The sequence below is a fragment of the Salvelinus alpinus genome, chromosome 5, assembly GCF_045679555.1.
Source record: "Salvelinus alpinus chromosome 5, SLU_Salpinus.1, whole genome shotgun sequence".
Lineage (NCBI taxonomy): Eukaryota > Metazoa > Chordata > Actinopteri > Salmoniformes > Salmonidae > Salvelinus > Salvelinus alpinus.
The window spans coordinates 81,656,495-81,669,415 of NC_092090.1; the positions used below are offsets into that span (position 1 = coordinate 81,656,495).

Sequence of the window (12,921 nt, forward strand, 5' to 3'; positions counted from 1 at the left end):
GAGCGATGTCTTCATGTTAGTGGTTTGCTTTGCTTTCTATAACCAGTAAGGCAACAACAACAAAAAATATCTCTGGCTTATTCCTCCTCTTATTGTTTCCTCCTGCTCCCTTGCTCCCAGAATCCCTGTCTCCTGGCTGCTGTAGTCTAATGAGATCAGAGGAGCCTCCTTTGTTTCCATGGTGATGCCTCCAGTCATCTACAGTGTGGCTTTCCCTCCCAGTGCAGCCAACATAGACGAAACATCCACTGCTATAGCTGGGAGAGCTCTCTCTCTGTTTCTCTTTGTTTTCTCTTTCTCTCCCCCCTCGCTCTCTCCCCTGACCTTTCAGCCGTAAAGTGAGTAAGTTACAACAGTTCAGTGAGATGGATGATAGGATCACTAACTTCTATAGAAAAAAAGTGTGCTTCACTGTAAGGAAACAAGGACCACATAATATGATTTGTAATGGAATTTGAACCTCCGTCATAGACTTTAACTTAGCGCCAGGCCATGTTGGAGAAATATTGCCTTTTTGGCGTCATCTGTATTGCATGTTCAGTCACAAGTACTGAGATAATCACAGCATATTTCAGGCAGAATCACACTTCCTTTTTGAAGACTCCCAACCCCAGCGATCCATCAAAGAGTGTGCTCCTCTCCTTTACCCTGCCTGCCAGCAGCCATTCCAGCCTTGTCGACCTCAGGATCCTCTAATAAAACAGGAGCAGGTGCTTTTGCCAGCTCTCATCCTTCATCTCACTGGGGCTGATTCCACATTACAGGATGCTCCCTTCCTACTGCTTCCTCGGAGCATGTTCTTCACATCTCTCAACCATCATTTAGTCCCAATCCCAGTCCTGCTATTGAAATGGATAACACATTATATGGCTAGATGTGTATGAGATGCCTATTGCAAACATGACATTGTTAAGATATCGAAAGTCAATGAGAATATGAAGGGAATGTGTTATTTGTGAAATGTAAAGTTCTCACAAAGATTATGTCATCCAGTATTTAAGATATTGACCCACAGACATACAAACAAACAAACAGAGAGACAGACAGACAGACAGGAAATGGAGATAGACAGAAGAGGCATCATTCTCAGGGGAATCTTGGCTTTAGACCAACCCAGTATAACTAATGCCCTGCCAGCTGACTGCTGAGTGTGAGTATACAGTAGAGTAGTGCCGCTGGCCGGTTGGTCCTCCTTACATAATGGGCTCTTTTCCACTTCCCCTGCACTAGACTGGGCTAATGGGCCTCCCTGGTTTATGCAAGATGATGCTGCTGGCTGACTGTGTGATGTTCTATTCCAGTGACAGGGTGAGAGAGTCATCTATTTCAGCCTCTACTACTCCATGCTGCGTGGTGCTGGAAGAGGGAACTGGCTGAGGTGGGCTGTGCGTGGGGCATATCTCTAGAGTGCCGTATTGTACGCGGTGTAATTACTGAGTCACTGAGCGTCTCCTTGACTGCAAATAATAGAGTTGTAATGCATGTTGAATGAGTTGTTGTGCAAACTGGGAGGACATTTGCATTGCATTAAGCATTTGAATTCTGGGGGTTGTGTAGTGAGTCCTACTGTATGTATCTAAACATTACGTGAAGTAAGGGCCACTAAAAACAGGTTTAATGGTCTGAATAATGCATACATTCTCTAAATGTGTTGGAACACCAATGACAAAGCGACACATTCTGTGTAGAGCAAATCTTTATGGATTCTCTCTCAGTGCTATGCATGGCCTTTCACAGCTTACCTGTGAAGAAATGCAGTGCTTTCTTCATTTTTCTAACTCTATTCGAGTTGCACTTTATCTTACATTATTGTGGAGAGTAAACTGATCAATGCTGGCCCGCTGATGTGAGATGAAAGGGCTGATATCGTCCTTTTCCATTCAGATCATTTCCATGGCTCTTGCTGACCTGTGTACGCAGTATACATCTCACATGTTGATGAACAGGTTGCTGTTGTTTCCACCTGAAATCAGACAAACGCATCTCACACAGAGAGGAGTATAACATAGGCCTTTGTGCTCAGTAAGAGCCACCTACACACCCAGGCAGTATGCTCAGTAAGAGCCCTCCACACACCCAGGCAGTATGCTCAGTAAGAGCAATCTACACACCCAGGCAGTATGCTCAGTAAGAGCCCTCCACACACCCAGGCAGTATGCTCAGTAAGAGCAATCTACACACCCAGGCAGTATGCTCAGTAAGAGCCATCCACACACCCAGGCAGTATGCTCAGTAAGAGCAATCTACACACCCAGGCAGTATGCTCAGTAAGAGCCCTCCACACACCCAGGCAGTATGCTCAGTAAGAGCAATCTACACACCCAGGCAGTATGCTCAGTAAGAGCCCTCCACACACCCAGGCAGTATGCTCAGTAAGAGCCATCTACACACCCAGGCAGTATGCTCAGTAAGAGCCATCTACACACCCAGGCAGTATGCTCAGTAAGAGCCCTCCACACACCCAGGCAGTATGCTCAGTAAGAGCAATCTACACACCCAGGCAGTATGCTCAGTAAGAGCCATCTACACACCCAGGCAGTATGCTCAGTAAGAGCCCGCTACACACCCAGGCAGTATGCTCAGTAAGAGCCCTCTACACACCCAGGCAGTATGCTCAGTAAGAGCCCTCTACACACCCAGGCAGTATGCTCAGTAAGAGCCCTCTACACACCGAGGCAGTATACTCAGTAAGAGCCCTCTACGCACCGAGGCAGTATGCTCAGTAAGAGCCCTCTACGCACCCAGGCAGTATGCTCAGTAAGAGCCATCTACACACCCAGGCAGTATGCTCAGTAAGAGCCATCTACACACCCAGGCAGTATGCTCAGTAAGAGCCATCTACACACCCAGGCAGTATGCTCAGTAAGAGCCATCTACACACCCAGGCAGTATGCTCAGTAAGAGCCCTCCACACACCCAGGCAGTATGCTCAGTAAGAGCCCGCTACACACCCAGGCAGTATGCTCAGTAAGAGCCCTCCACACACCCAGGCAGAATGCTCAGTAAGAGCCCTCTACACACCCAGGCAGTATGCTCAGTAAGAGCCATCTACACACCCAGGCAGTATGCTCAGTAAGAGCCATCTACACACCCAGGCAGTATGCTCAGTAAGAACCCTCTAGACACCCAGGCGGTATGCTCAGTAAGAGCCCTCTACACACGAGGCAGTATGCTCAGTAAGAGCCCTCTACACACGCGGCAGTATGCTCAGTAAGAGCCCGCTACACACGAGGCAGTATGCTCAGTATGAGCCTTCTACACACGAGGCAGTATGCTCAGTAAGAGCCCTCTACACACGAGGCAGTATGCTCAGTAAGAGCCCTCTACACACGCGGCAGTATGCTCAGTAAGAGCCCTTTACCCACTGAGACAGTATGCTCAGTAAGAGCCCTCTACACACGAGGCAGTATGCTCAGTAAGAGCCCTCTACACACGCGGCAGTATGCTCAGTAAAAGCCCTTTACCCACTGAGACAGTATGCTCAGTAAGAGCCCTCTACACACGAGGCAGTATGCTCAGTAAGAGCCCTCTACACACGAGGCAGTATGCTCAGTAAGAGCCCTCTACACACGAGGCAGTATGCTCAGTAAGAGCCCTCTACACACGAGGCAGTATGCTCAGTAAGAGCCCTCTACACACGAGGCAGTATGCTCAGTAAGAGCCCGCTACACACCCAGGCAGTATGTACAATAAGAGCCCTCTACACACGCGGCAGTATGCTCAGTAAGAGCCCTCTACACACGCGGCAGTATGCTCAGTAAGAGCCCTTTACCCACTGAGACAGTATGCTCAGTAAGAGCCCTCTACACACGAGGCAGTATGCTCAGTAAGAGCCCTCTACACACGTGGCAGTATGCTCAGTAAGAGCCCTTTACCCACTGAGACAGTATGCTCAGTAAGAGCCCTCTACACACGAGGCAGTATGCTCAGTAAGAGCCCTCTACACACGAGGCAGTATGCTCAGTAAGAGCCCGCTACACACCCAGGCAGTATGTACAATAAGAGCCCTCTACACACGCGGCAGTATGCTCAGTAAGAGCCCTCTACACACGCGGCAGTATGCTCAGTAAGAGCCCTTTACCCACTGAGACAGTATGCTCAGTTAGAGCCCTCTACACACGAGGCAGTATGCTCAGTAAGAGCCCTCTACACACGTGGCAGTATGCTCAGTAAGAGCCCTTTACCCACTGAGACAGTATGCTCAGTAAGAGCCCTCTACACACGAGGCAGTATGCTCAGTAAGAGCCCTTTACCCACTGAGACAGTATGCTCAGTAAGAGCCCTCTACACACGAGGCAGTATGCTCAGTAAGAGCCCTCTACACACGAGGCAGTATGCTCAGTAAGATCCCTTTACCCACTGAGACAGCCATTGGAAAAATGTACAATTCATCAGTTCCTAAATTACCAAGCAGTGACTGTGTCAATTCTGTAAAACCTCCCTCTCACACTCAACTGCATTAGATTAATTGTGAAATATGCTGGCATTGCACAATTTCACCCTTCACCCTGTTCTGACATAATTAGTTTATGATCGGAGAGCTTAGTCCCTATGAAACCCCGCATCAGATTCACCTGTCAGTGGATGTTTTGATGATTTCTTTGAATCCTCCCCATTCCTAGCCATGACACTGATGATGGAAGGATTGTTCAAGCTTGCGACTGATGGAGTTGAGAAGCATAACAGTGTTCTGTGGGCCATTATCTGCTGCTCACTTCACTGGGCGTTGATGGGCTTATGTAATAGAGTACTCTGGACTTTGAAATGTTGCTTGAACAGTTTCTAAACTGTCTTTTGCACTGAAATGACTAAAATGTAAATGTGAAATGTAAGTGTCTTTCCCTTAGTGTTTGTTTGACTGAGGGGGGTTAAGCAGTTTTACATTGAGTATTTAGACATCTTACCTCAATTCTCTCCATTCCGTCTCGTACAAACCAACGTACGTAGCTAGTTCTGATCTTCTATCTTGATCCTAATCATGAAAGGCACATTGAAGAGCGTATTGTTTTGAACTAACCCTCAGGGCTGAAATGAATGTGTTCTCCTCTGAGCCCAGACAGTACCAGACAGGGTCCGCTGTGTTTATGCTCTCCCACCCGTCCGTCTCAGGCCACTCACATGGTTCCGCCTGTCATTTACAGAACAGGGAAGGAGGCAGGTCATTATACTACCACGCCTCTTATAAGATCACATCCCATACAGTAGAGCCAGCCAACACGTCAGCCAGACAGCTAAACAGACAGACAACCAGCCAGCCAACACGTCAGCCAGACAGTCAAACAGACAGCTAAACAGACAGTCTAACAGATGCTAGTTCTGCTGTTTAAAACAGAGAGGATGGTGTTTCTTCACGACCTAAAGGTCCATTAAGTAGCTAATCTAATGGTACATGCCTCTGCAGCGATACAGAAGGGGCTTTTACCCTGCGCTGGCCAGATGTTGTTTTGTGAAGAGGGACTACGTTCTGTAGCATGCTTCACAGAGTGCCACAAGGTGGGATAAAATATATATTTTTTAAAGTATAAAAAAAAAGAAAAGGAAATGACTCTCAAAGAGCAGAGCCACCACAGAAACGGTTAGTCACATACATGCCATCACCAACAGGAAACAGTTGAATCACATGTTTATTTCCTTATTGCAGCTGAGAGGAAAACAATTATCATAAATGTAACATAATTAAGTCAATTATATACTTTTTTAATGCATTTTGGTGTACGGCCATTCATTTAGAAACCTGCTTAGCTACTACGGTCAGTTTAGTTAATTGAATGGAAAGTAAGTTGACTAATGTAGCTTCTATATTCATAGTGAAGAAAGACATCTGCCACGGTGTACCTCTTATAGCAGCTTAGTGGAGCTTCTATATTCATAGTGAAGACATCTGCCACGGTGTACCTCTTATAGCAGCTTAGTGGAGCTTCTATATTCATAGTGAAGACATCTGCCACGGTGTACCTCTTATAGCAGCTTAGTGGAGCTTCTATATTCATAGTGAAGACATCTGCCACGGTGTACCTCTTACAGCAGCTTAGTGGAGGCCTATACTTAAGGGACTAGCATTTCATAGTCTCCCTTACTCTGCAATGCTGGGGCAACATATTAATGCTGTCTTTGGCTGGCGCTGTGTTTTCACTGCCCTCACTGTGCCCCCTCTGTCTGCTCTGTCTGCTGGCAGACGTAAGTATAGATAGAGAGATGTCAGAAAGAGTCTCTGACCCGCTTGAAGAAAGCCCCTGGGAGCAGCCTCTCACTGCACTGTGTCCTCTGACCCATGCTGGCCACTTTGAATATGGGGAAACACACACACACACACCTGCTTCGTTCTCTCTGGTGGCTGAAGCAGTGACACAGCCAGAACTTAAACCCCAGTGATATCAGAGTCAGATAGGTCCTGGTTGGGTTGGTGTTGAACTTTTTTCATTCATTGTCATCTCAAACCTGTTTTTGGAATGTTAAAGCAATATATTGTAAAGCTACAATATAAGCCCTGAAAATGAGGTCATACCAGGGACCACTGTGTTGGTCATACCAGTGTGTTGCCTCATGTTGGGATTGGTTCAGTTGGGAGCATGTACCAGGTCCTGAGGCTTTCTGTCTTTTCTATAGTGGCAGGCAGGCAAACAGGCAGGGAGGGAGGGAGGCAGGCAGAAAAGCAAAGTGCTCTGATCAGAGCAGAGAGGAGAGGGAGTCTTGGGAGGCTGATTTCACTGAAGATAAGTGATCTATATTTCAGGATGCCAGCTGCAGTCTGGAACATTAGAATAGCAAGGCAGATCATGCTAGGAGACGGGGTGATCTCACTGGGAGAAGCCATAAGCAAGAGATGATGGCCATCTCCTCTCCAGCCGTACCATATATTTTCTAGAGTCTGATACGTACTAGTTGATGTGGGGAAAATGAGATTCACTTCATTTCCTAATTCTTTCCTTTGTAAGGAAGGTAATCCCATCTGGGAGTGTTTTAGTCGGCTGTGATTAATTCACATCCAGGGGAAAGGGAAGGAAATGTCCGTTTTAATGGAAAGAACCAAAACAATTCTAGGTTTCACCGCCCTGCAGTGAAGCTGTACTGGCAGAGACCCCACTCCTACTTTCCATATGTTAACCTATTTTCTGGGGGTATCACATCCTTGTTGCATATAGTAGAGTCCTAAAGCGGCACACATTTTATAGTAATCACAAAGCAAGGTATATTATTCTGGTTAATATGAAGTATACTTCATGATCATATTATTCTAAAAACAGTCTGTATTTTAGGTAATGTTGAAACCTTTCTTTTGACATTAGTAATTGGATTCACTAGCAGCTACACCAACATCTCGGTGTCCTCCGTCATGCTTTCTGCTGTCCACTCCGTCATGCTTTTTGCTGTCCCCTCCCTCATGCTTTCTGCTGTCCCCTCCCTCGTGCTTTCTGCTGTCCACTCCGTCATGCTTTCTGCTGTCCCCTCCCTCATGCTTTCTGCTGTCCCCTCCCTCATGCTTTCTGCTGTCCCCTCCCTCATGCTTTCTGCTGTCCCCTCCCTCATGCTTTCTGCTGTCCCCTCCCTCATGCTTTCTGCTGTCCCCTCCCTCATGCTTTCTGCTGTCCCCTCCCTCATGCTTTCTGCTGTCCCCTCCCTCATGCTTTCTGCTGTCCACTCCCTCATGCTTTCTGCTGTCCACTCCCTCATGCTTTCTGCTGTCCCCTCCCTCATGCTTTCTGCTGTCCACTCCCTCATGCTTTCTGCTGTCCCCTCCCTCATGCTTTCTGCTGCCCCCCCTATGCTTTCTGCTGTCCCCCCCTCCCATGCTTTCTGCTGCCCCCTCCCTCAGATTGGAGAGGCTGAGCAATGGCGCTATTCCCCTGGAGCTATTCCCCTCTCCTCCCTCCCCTCCTCTCTCCCTCCCCTCCTCTTTCAGCTCTCCTCTCTCCCATCCTCTCCTCCGTGAGACTGTGAGAGTGCAGTCAGATCCTCTCACGATGGGGGTGAGGTTTTAGGCAGAAGTGTCTTGATTATGCAGTCAGACCCTCAGGAGAATGAGGAAATGGTTCTTCATCTGAAATCTAAAGGGAAATTGAGGATCTGAATTAGTTATTTCTAATGAGCTGCTACACGGCAAATTTGCGGGTGTTAAAATCTCAGTGTTGATTATAGTGGGGTTAACCCCAGTAGGCTGGAAATTGACACCCCCTGCAGTGAATAAATGAAGTGTTATTTGAATCACAGTGGAATCAACACCGTGTGGTGGTGTTACTTGACTGTGTTGAGTTAATTTCCATGAACTCTTTCAAAGTGAAAAAGACATGGGAGGGGCCTCTATATTTCCCAGCATGCTTTGTGGAAGGTTGCTTTTTAGAATAGTTTGTTTTTGGCCATATATCCATGTTTCTGCATGCACATGGATTAATTGATCTTACACTACACAAAGATAAATAACATACATTTCTGTAAACTAATCCCACCTGTAAGTGGTAGGACTTATTTATTGAGATGGTTGTTCCAGTTTAGATGGTTTAGGTAGTGTCATCTATCAATCTTCCCTACCTTGGCAGTAATTCTAACCTCAGCTACAGGGGATTAAAAGCTCCAATTGTTGGCTATCCTAACTCTGGCTGGATGCAAATAGGAATTATATAACACTTTGCGAGCATAATGTGACTTGCCAATGTGGCCTGCAAACCAGGAGTTTCAGACCACTGTGTTAGGGTAAAACTGGGATGTCGAAGTATGGTATTGTGAAAAAAGTGATATATTGTCATATAAAATACAATTTTTATAATAAAATATTCACTTAGGTACTCACTTGGAGAAGGCTACAGGACTGAAAGCCATCGAATGCAACAATCTGTCACTCGCTAACTCAGTCATGGGCGGTACTGGTACCTCTAAAATTCCCTCGAAAGGCACCCTGGGAAATAAATATGCAAATAAGGCTTTACACCCTACAGTGTTAAAACAACACCTCAAACCTAGTTACTGTAACACCACAGATGTTGATTCCTTAACACTGAGAAAGTGTTAACAGCATCAGCTCAAAAAAAATAAAAAATAAATGGAATTTGCAACGTCCTTGGTGTTAGGGTCCCAACACTCTCGGGGTGTTAGTTTATAAACACTTTGAAAAGTGTTAGTCCCATATTTATAAGAAAGTGTCAAATGTAACACTGTTGTTGTAAAAATTTAATTGGCAAATTTGCTGTGTATTCACTCTCTGTGTCAAATCCCCCTCTGCATATCAACATCCATGTGAAATCATTCATATTCTCCACACTGTCTCTCTCTCCTGGTAGATGCTTCAGATGGTGTAGTAATGTATTCTAAACCACCCCGCTGATACTCTATTACACTGAAGTGTCTGACACAAAGCGCATGATAGCCCCTGTAGTGTTAGGTAATACAATACATAGGCCGTCTTTTTCAGAGACATTTAAGCAATAAAGCACGGGAGGGTGTGGTTTATGGCCAATGTACCACGGCTAAGGGCTGTTCTTATGCACAACGCATTACGGAGTCCCTGGATATAGCCATTAGCCATGGTATATTGGCCATATACCACAAACCCCCAAGGTGCTTTATTGCTATTATAAACTGGTTACCAACGTAATTAGAGCAGTAAAAATAAATGTTTTGTCATACTCATGTTATTATGTCTGATATACCATGGGTGTCAGCCGATCTGCATTCAGTGCTGAAACCACCCAGTTTATAATTTGATTTATCTCACATACAAGGCCTTCATGAATGCTGGAGAAATTCGGCATTGGCGTGAAATGCTACATAATGGAAATACAAATACACAAGGAATCATTCCTCATTGTTTTCAGGAATGTAATGTTTGGAGATGGGAATGAATGTTATATTGAAGCTCTTGAATTTCCTCAATCGTTCATAATGTAAATTATATATTGTATGTGTATGATGGATAGTGGTACAGATTTTAGTATTGTCAGTCTGATTGTCTGTTTGATTGTGACCAGGATGCTGGCTACAGTGGGAGCAGACTTTGACTTGAGAACTCTGAGGGCAGTACGGGTCCTGAGGCCACTGAAACTGGTGTCTGGAATCCCTAGTAAGTACAATGACTTTGGAATCACTGGAAAAAGGAGAAACAATGTTCTGTTTGGATATGTGCATTTTTGAAGTTTGTCATTTAAGCGTTAAAACATGTATTTATATATTTAATTTTTGTTCATGTTATCTTATGTAATTCTGATAACCAGAAATGTTAAATAAAGGAACTTAAAGGGCCATTTGGTGTCTCTCCTGTGATGCGTGTTAAAACTACAACATGAGAGTAAAGTGAGAATGTTGTGCTCTCTCTCTCAGGTCTTCAGGTAGTTCTAAAGTCCATCATGAAAGCCATGGTGCCTCTGCTGCAGATTGGCATGCTGCTCTTCTTCGCTATCCTCATGTTCGCCATCATCGGCCTGGACTTTTACATGGGCAAGTTCCACCGGACCTGCTTCAGGACTGATACAGGTATGCACAATGCACATCGCTATGAAATCTTAGTCACCTGTGTTTTGTGTAACTGCTATAACTTGCATATGTAGAGTTGATATAAATGATGTACTGAGCTACAGCCTATAGTTCTGGGAGCAACTGTAAGCATGTTCGTCTGTGTTTGCATGTTTGCGCACAGAACTTACCTTGTTGTGTTTGTGTGTGTCTCAGGTGAGCAGGCAGCAGAGTTCCCCTGTGGTTTGGAGGCTCCAGCGAGGACCTGTGAAAATGGAACTGTGTGTCAGGAATACTGGATCGGCCCCAACTACGGCATTACCAACTTTGACAACATCCTCTTTGCTATTCTGACCGTCTTCCAGTGCATCACCATGGAGGGATGGGTGGACATCCTCTATAACGTGAGTTCACCCTACTGTACACTTTACTGTGATATCACACAAAAATGCAGATTTTGAGTCTCAAGTGTGAGGAGGGTTTAAGGCTGTGGCGGTCATTCAATTTTGTCAGCCGGTGATTGTCAAGCAAATAACTGCCGGTCTCACGGTAATTGACCGTTAATTAACATAAACACATTTCGCCTCTCCTAGCTTACACGCATAGTCTACAAGCCACTGATGCAGACCTTTGGAACATCTACATTTTAAGAAGTCTAATAAATCCATGTAATATAGCCTACACCTTCACAATAAATCCATAATTTATTTTAGACAGCTCTAAAGAAATATGATATGAAGAAAATGTAGTCTTTTTCAGAAGAACAGAATAGCATACGCTGAGTTGTCCTTATGTTAGGCCCTGATCTGGCTATGCCATATGCCATATGGCTGTGGGCTACACCAGTTCATTTAGCAGACAAGATTTGCTTAAAATTCCGTGGCATAGGGCCTCCCGGGTGGCGCAGTGGTCTAGGGCACTGCATCGCAGCGCTAGCTGCGCCACCAGAGTCTCTGGGTTCGCGCCCAGGCTCTGTCGCAGCCGGCCATGACCGGGAGGTCCGTGGGGCGACGCACAATTGGCCTAGCGTCGTCCGGTTTAGGGAGGGTTTGGCCGGTAGGGATATCCTTGTCTCATCGCGCTCCAGCGACTTCTTTGGCGGGCCGGGCGCAGTGCGCGCTAACCGAGGGGGCCAGGTGCACGGTGTTTCCTCCGACACATTGGTGCGGCTGGCTTCCGGGTTGGAGGCGCGCTGTGTTAAGAAGCAGTGCAGCTTGGTTGGGTTGTGCTTCGGAGGACGCATGGCTTTCGACCTTCGTCTCTCCCGAGCCCGTACGGGAGTTGTAGCGATGAGACAAGATAGTAATTACTAGTGATTGGATACCACGAAAAATTGGGGAGAAAAGGGGGTAAAATTTATTTTTAAAAAAAAATAATAAAATAAAGAAAATTCTGTGGCATTTTATATTATTTTATAGTATGAAGAATACAATTGAACCAAGCTGAATAAAATATAAATAATATTTTCTCCAAACAATTTCTGAGGGGTGTGCACATGCAGCTATTCTGCTTAATTTAGAGTTATTTAAGCAACTTTAGTTATGATACAAAAGTTGGGCTATATGTTTAGAATTGTAATACATTCTAAGGCTGCATGATGCGACTCTAATGATGATTTGAAAAAGTTGCATGAAACACATGAGCTTTGTTTCTTGTGCAGGCTCCACACACTTCATCTGTCTCTCATTAGCAATTTGACAAGCACTTGATAATGCCTCGAATAATGCAGCATCCCCCTTGTGTGGCCGTAATGCCCCCTAAAAAAATCCATGCCTTTTGCGGCCAGTGGCCGTTGTGTTCTTGAGCTGAATATAATAATTATAATTCCCGTCTACGTCCTCCGAAGCACCTCACACTCACATGGCTTTCTCAGATATCTCAATTCTTATTAGCCATTGCCTGTCATGTGATCGGGTCTTTCTCACAGGCATCTCAGCTCAGATGTAGGCTACAAGTGAAGACAGACACATCAAATTCCGAGGCGCATATTGAAGATGTTAGAAGAACTGTCCACATTTAGCCTACTTTGTCAGCCAACAAGATGAGTAGGCCTAACGAACAGCAAAGCACTAGCCTATGTCAATCTACTTTTCCCCATAGTACAAAAGTTGACCTATTCTATTGGTCAACTTGTCCTTCTGTACGAGAAATAAGTATTCCCAAACATAGTCTGGGACAGTTGTGGGATTCGCTAAATATCAAATTAATACAACCACTCGCATGAAAAAATATTTTAAAAGCCATGAGGCTGGTGCAACAGATCAGAATGTTTGACCTCAAATGTTGATAAACTATTAGGCTATTTCTTCACATTATAAGTGCAGCAATGCTCACACGGCAGTAAACTATAAGCGCAAATGTTCCAAAATGCAATCAGAGGGAAAATGCCATTCTCAAAAATGACCGCAAATGCGATTATGCATGTAATGCTTTATTATAAAGGTGTATTTTTATGGTGAAAATGATCTTCCCCAACTTTGA

The 12,921-nt window shown here is 45.2% G+C and overlaps 1 protein-coding gene across 1 annotated transcript in view; it reads left to right on the plus strand.

Annotated features, from left to right (window-relative positions):
- cacna1ba (calcium channel, voltage-dependent, N type, alpha 1B subunit, a) overlaps window positions 1-12,921 on the plus strand; it is a 162,853-nt gene that overhangs the window by 40,485 nt on the left and 109,447 nt on the right. The window contains exons 4-6 of the mRNA XM_071403658.1: window positions 9,960-10,051; window positions 10,309-10,461; window positions 10,657-10,844. Of these exons, the coding sequence (XP_071259759.1) occupies window positions 9,960-10,051; window positions 10,309-10,461; window positions 10,657-10,844 (433 nt within the window). The remainder of the gene's footprint in view (window positions 1-9,959; window positions 10,052-10,308; window positions 10,462-10,656; window positions 10,845-12,921) is intronic.